We start from the raw sequence: 4,830 nt of genomic DNA on the forward strand, positions 1-4,830 counted from the left end.
TTTATAAAATAATGTTCATTATACATATAAATTATCTCACTCTATTCCTACTTCCCCTTAGTGCTACTCTCAGTCATGATGATTACATTAACCTCATCTATTTCAATGACAAGGAACCCACTTTGAGACTAATAATGGTTGGAGATGGCTTGAATGGGTAATGAAGAAAAACTTTAATATAAGTTTAACATAACAGCAAATTTTGTCGAAACGTTGTACATTTGCTGTTATGTTAAACTTTTATTAAAGTTTTCCTTCATTACCCATTCAAGCCATCTCCAACCATTATTAGTCTCAAAGTGGGTTCCTTGTCATTGAAATAGATGAGGTTAATGTAATCATCATGACTGAGAGTAGCACTAAGGGGAAGTAGGAATAGAGTGAGATAATTTATATGTATAATGAACATTATTTTATAAAAAAGAATATGCTACATGTTTCAACAAAACAATGGTCTGTCATCTTCAATACCTAAAGATGGAACAATGCTCTGGTAAAACATATAGTATGTTCTTTACATAAATTTCATTATTCTGATCAATTTTTGTTTGTCAATTTACTATTGTGTTAGTCTGTTTTTTTTTTATCAGTTATGAAAGTATGGATTTCACAATGTCTGGCTCCTGTGCCAACTTTGTTGCTGTTTCACTTCTGTCCAAAATTTAACAATCTGTATTTCTAACAGTGAGCACAGTTTGCTCTCTTTTTGGCCACATTGAAAGAAATAATTTATAAAAACTTTCAAATATGCTTTTAGGACACACAAGTTTTCTGAGCCATGAATTGTGCAAGCCATCCTAAGCTTGCCTGACAGCATGCATCAACATTGAATTTCTTGTTCTAATCCAAAGCCTTTTCACACAGAAATGCACTTGAAATTAGATCAACATGACTTATCTTCTTGGAAAAGCATGTATAATTTCACCAGAGCATGAAAGATCAAATGTATAAAATAACGACTTAATGTCATCACAGATAAATGCTACAGATAAATATGGTTCATATAACCACTCATTCGTAAAGCCAGTTTTCATGAGATTGAGGTTCGATTGTATTTCAAACTATTAGAGGAAACTTTACTGATTACTAGATTCAATATTAGTTTATTTTCTACTAGCTCTTCAGGATTTATTAAAACCATTTACTACTATTTCTCTATCAATTTAGCTTATTCACACTATTAATATATAAGCATTACTTTCACTTCTTGGAGTCAATACTTATACAAGAATCATAAAAATGTATACGAATCTATCTTAAAATTATCATCTACCTGTCATCAGTACTCTGCTTATAACACTTCACAAGGGTGTGGAATTCATACTATCTGATACTTGGATCAACAAGTTTTTGCCGTCCTACTTTGCTTATTGGACAATTATTTATTTTGTTTTTACATCAATTGCTCTTCTGCTAGAAAAACAGGATGATCATGGCATAGAAATACCATCAACTCATACAAGTCTTGTTTTAGAGTTGCCCAACAATATAATGTTGTATTACTTATAAAATCTTTAATATTATACATATGCAACAAGTGCCTTTTAATATATTTAACTAGCTAGTACCTGTATCTGTGGAGAATGGTGGTTTGGGGTCAATTACAAAAGACCAGTTGCCTCTTTTGGTCATCTCAATGGAGTTCGGGTAAGGCTGGGAAGCAGGAGGAGGCAGATGGTTGTAGGTCGAGGCAGGTGCTCTGATGTTTTGAAGCAGATGAGTAAACAAGGACAATAATGTACAGAATTGGGGTGTTGTATTAGGTAGAGCATTGGATGAAGCAAAAGAAAGGGGAAGATGAGAATTATTTAACAAGAAAACCGAGTTTCTTGTTGGAAGCATGACATCTCCAATAGACCCTGAAATAAAATCCATGAAAACAATAATTAGCCAATAAAATAATGTGGAGAGTTAAACCTTTTGACTGAAACATGAACATCAACTGCTAGGGTTATTAATAAGATATACACCATGCATGTGTATCTATTTACTTTTGAACAGCACTAATCAGAAGACATAATTTAAATATTAGGCTACAATAAATAATACAAATTTTATAAAGTAATGTTCTTACAGTGCATTAATACCATTAAAGCCAAATGAAAATAACTAACATAAAACAAGCTACATAATATTTACTTTACTAGGTAACAGAAGGTTTGTTACTAGTATCCTCCCACATGTTCATTGACCTGCAAAATTTAATCAGCATTTCTAAAACGCACCCTTAACATTTATTCTTAGTACTTTTAAGTGCTTCACACAAGTATGTTATCTATAAAAAAAAAGTGTTGTTTTTCCAAGTAACTTTTTAGTATTCAGTTATAGTAAAAAACAGGTAATACAGAACTACTTGATAGAAAACCATTTTGAATTTCATAAGTTATCAGAAGAAATACTTAGTTGAGAAAATTTAAACAAAACTCAGTAACCTTCATTTTACTACAGCAACAGAACACATCTCAGTGTACTGACATGGAGTACTGAAGATTCTACTGAACTTATAATGAAGTCTTCCAGTTTTACATCACTAAAGAACATGCCACAAGGTACAATATGTGCAGTACTATAGTTTGTATCTTACTAATAAAATAAAATCCACTTATATCATTCTAAGCCAGAGCTTAAACCATCTTTACCTGATGCCATCTTATTGACCTCTCGTACAAGTTGATCCTGAGGCACATTTGCTCCATTTAATGACAGTGACGACATGAATAAAGATATAGCATGTTTCTCACAGCACAGTGGGACATCTGATCTGTCAAGCCCTAGAAGGTGTCTCCTCACCTCAAACAGAACCCTGGAGTCTTTCTCTGCTCCACGGACAATGACAGACTACAAAAGCCAAATTACAACAATCTATTTCTATCTCAAAAGAAATATGAAAACAACATGTCACAATACAAAAAATAACAGTAGGTTTTGAACTTAATGGTTAACTAACAATATTGTAATTAAGATTAGAACATATTTTTAGCACTGGAATAAATAAAAGTTTTCTAATGCTGCAACAAAAAACAAAAATAACTAGGCAAAATATTAACACTAGTTCTTCTGTATGTTAGAATCAGAAATATAGCATAAGCAAACATATTTCATAGATATACATGATAAAATATCACAAGATTCTCTCTTTATAGATGATGAAATCAAAGTTTCTTTTTATTGGTTTGATTTAATCATTTATTAACAAAATTAATTTTGATATTTGATACAATGATTTAAATTAAGCATGTTATTTTTAGATCAAATTTATGATGCTAAAACAAAGTTCCAACATTCACATACTATTGTAGCTAATGTAATAAATCTTGTTATTTTCTAATCTGAGGTGTAACACTTGCTTTGATTACAGTTTTCTTCTGAGTGTATTGATAATGCATTTAAAACAAAAATGGATTGAAAAGCTTCAGCTTGAACTGACATCTCAAAGTATTGTTAATTTGAACAGCTTTATTTTCAACTAGAGTTAGAACTTTCTTAGTAATTGTTTTGTGTTTTTTGCAAAGCTGCTTGAAAGCTATCTGGGCTAGCCATCCTTAATTTTGAAGTGCTATCCAAGGTGAAAGGGAGAACATCCCTAGACCCACAAATTGTAAGCAAAGCACCCTAACCACCAGGCCATTTCAGGCCTAGTAATTTATCCAATTTCATTTCAAACTAGCATTAGAACTTTTAGTAATTTGCACAATTTTACTCTCAACTAGTGTTAGAACCATCTTAGTAATATGTACCATTCTATTGTTAACTAAAGTTAGAGCTGTTTAGTAACTTGTAGAGTTTCATTTTCAAATAGATTTATAACTGTTTAGGATGTGTACAATTTTATTTTCAAGTAAAGTTAGAACTCTAGTATTAAACTGTCTAATGATCACAATGTATAGGAATTTTTTCAAATGCAGGACAGACAAAAATGGACAGTTTCTATTTTGTGGTGATCAAAAAAGTTGATTGTATATGTTCCACCAACTATACATGCATATCTGACCAAGTTAACTACTTTTTGGCTGTTGTAAAATATATTCACCCAGCAAATAACAAAAACTGCACCATCTGATATGACTATTGACAACAGAAATAAACTATTTGACACTACATACTACTTTTTGCTATATTTTGCATGAAATGGAGAGAAAGAAATTTAGTCTTACCTTCCAATTTTGTTTAGGTTTAGGTCTTAGAGTGATATTAACTTTGAGCTGCTCCATTAAATGTTGAATTACAACTGAAAAGACAAACATATCAATACAAAAAGACTATAACATGTGTTTTTGTCATTCTCATAATACACACACGCACACACACACACACATAATATATATAGTCACACACATTTATTTGTGAATACAAGTTCTAAAAACAGCACAATGAGCCTACTGTGCCCACAGGCTAAAAATATTACTAAGAACATTGCAACGTTTATCCATTAATCTCTGCCACTAAAAGTGTTAAACTAGTTGAATTCATGTCTGTGTCTGAGATTTAATGCATTGTTAAAACTTGCATTACCTGTTTATTTATTGTAATTTAGTAGAGAACACCTACCTTTTTAATAAAGTTGCATACTGATAGTTAGACTTAACATTTTTTGACAGATTATGGTATATAATACATTATTCATTCTTGCTATCTTTATTTATCACCCCCAAAAATCAAACAATACCCCCTTCACTTGGAGGGAAATAAATGCTGAATGCAAAAACACTTGACTTTAGGCTTAAAGAAGTAAAATATTACTCTTAATATGACTTTCAATACAATACAAGCAAACTAAATTCTGAATTACTTTATACAGATTACTTTATATTAAACAAATTACAGTGGTAA

The 4,830-nt window shown here is 31.1% G+C and overlaps 1 protein-coding gene across 1 annotated transcript in view; it reads right to left on the reverse strand.

Annotated features, from left to right (window-relative positions):
• The window catches only part of LOC106464542 (protein bicaudal C homolog 1-B-like), a 63,173-nt gene that overhangs the window by 12,010 nt on the left and 46,333 nt on the right, over positions 1–4,830 (reverse strand). The window contains 3 exon segments of the mRNA XM_013924686.2: positions 1,569–1,859; positions 2,640–2,838; positions 4,155–4,228. Of these exon segments, the coding sequence (XP_013780140.2) occupies positions 1,569–1,859; positions 2,640–2,838; positions 4,155–4,228 (564 nt within the window).

This window comes from Limulus polyphemus, unplaced genomic scaffold (assembly GCF_000517525.1).
Source record: "Limulus polyphemus unplaced genomic scaffold, Limulus_polyphemus-2.1.2 Scaffold1682, whole genome shotgun sequence".
Classification (NCBI taxonomy): domain Eukaryota; kingdom Metazoa; phylum Arthropoda; class Merostomata; order Xiphosura; family Limulidae; genus Limulus; species Limulus polyphemus.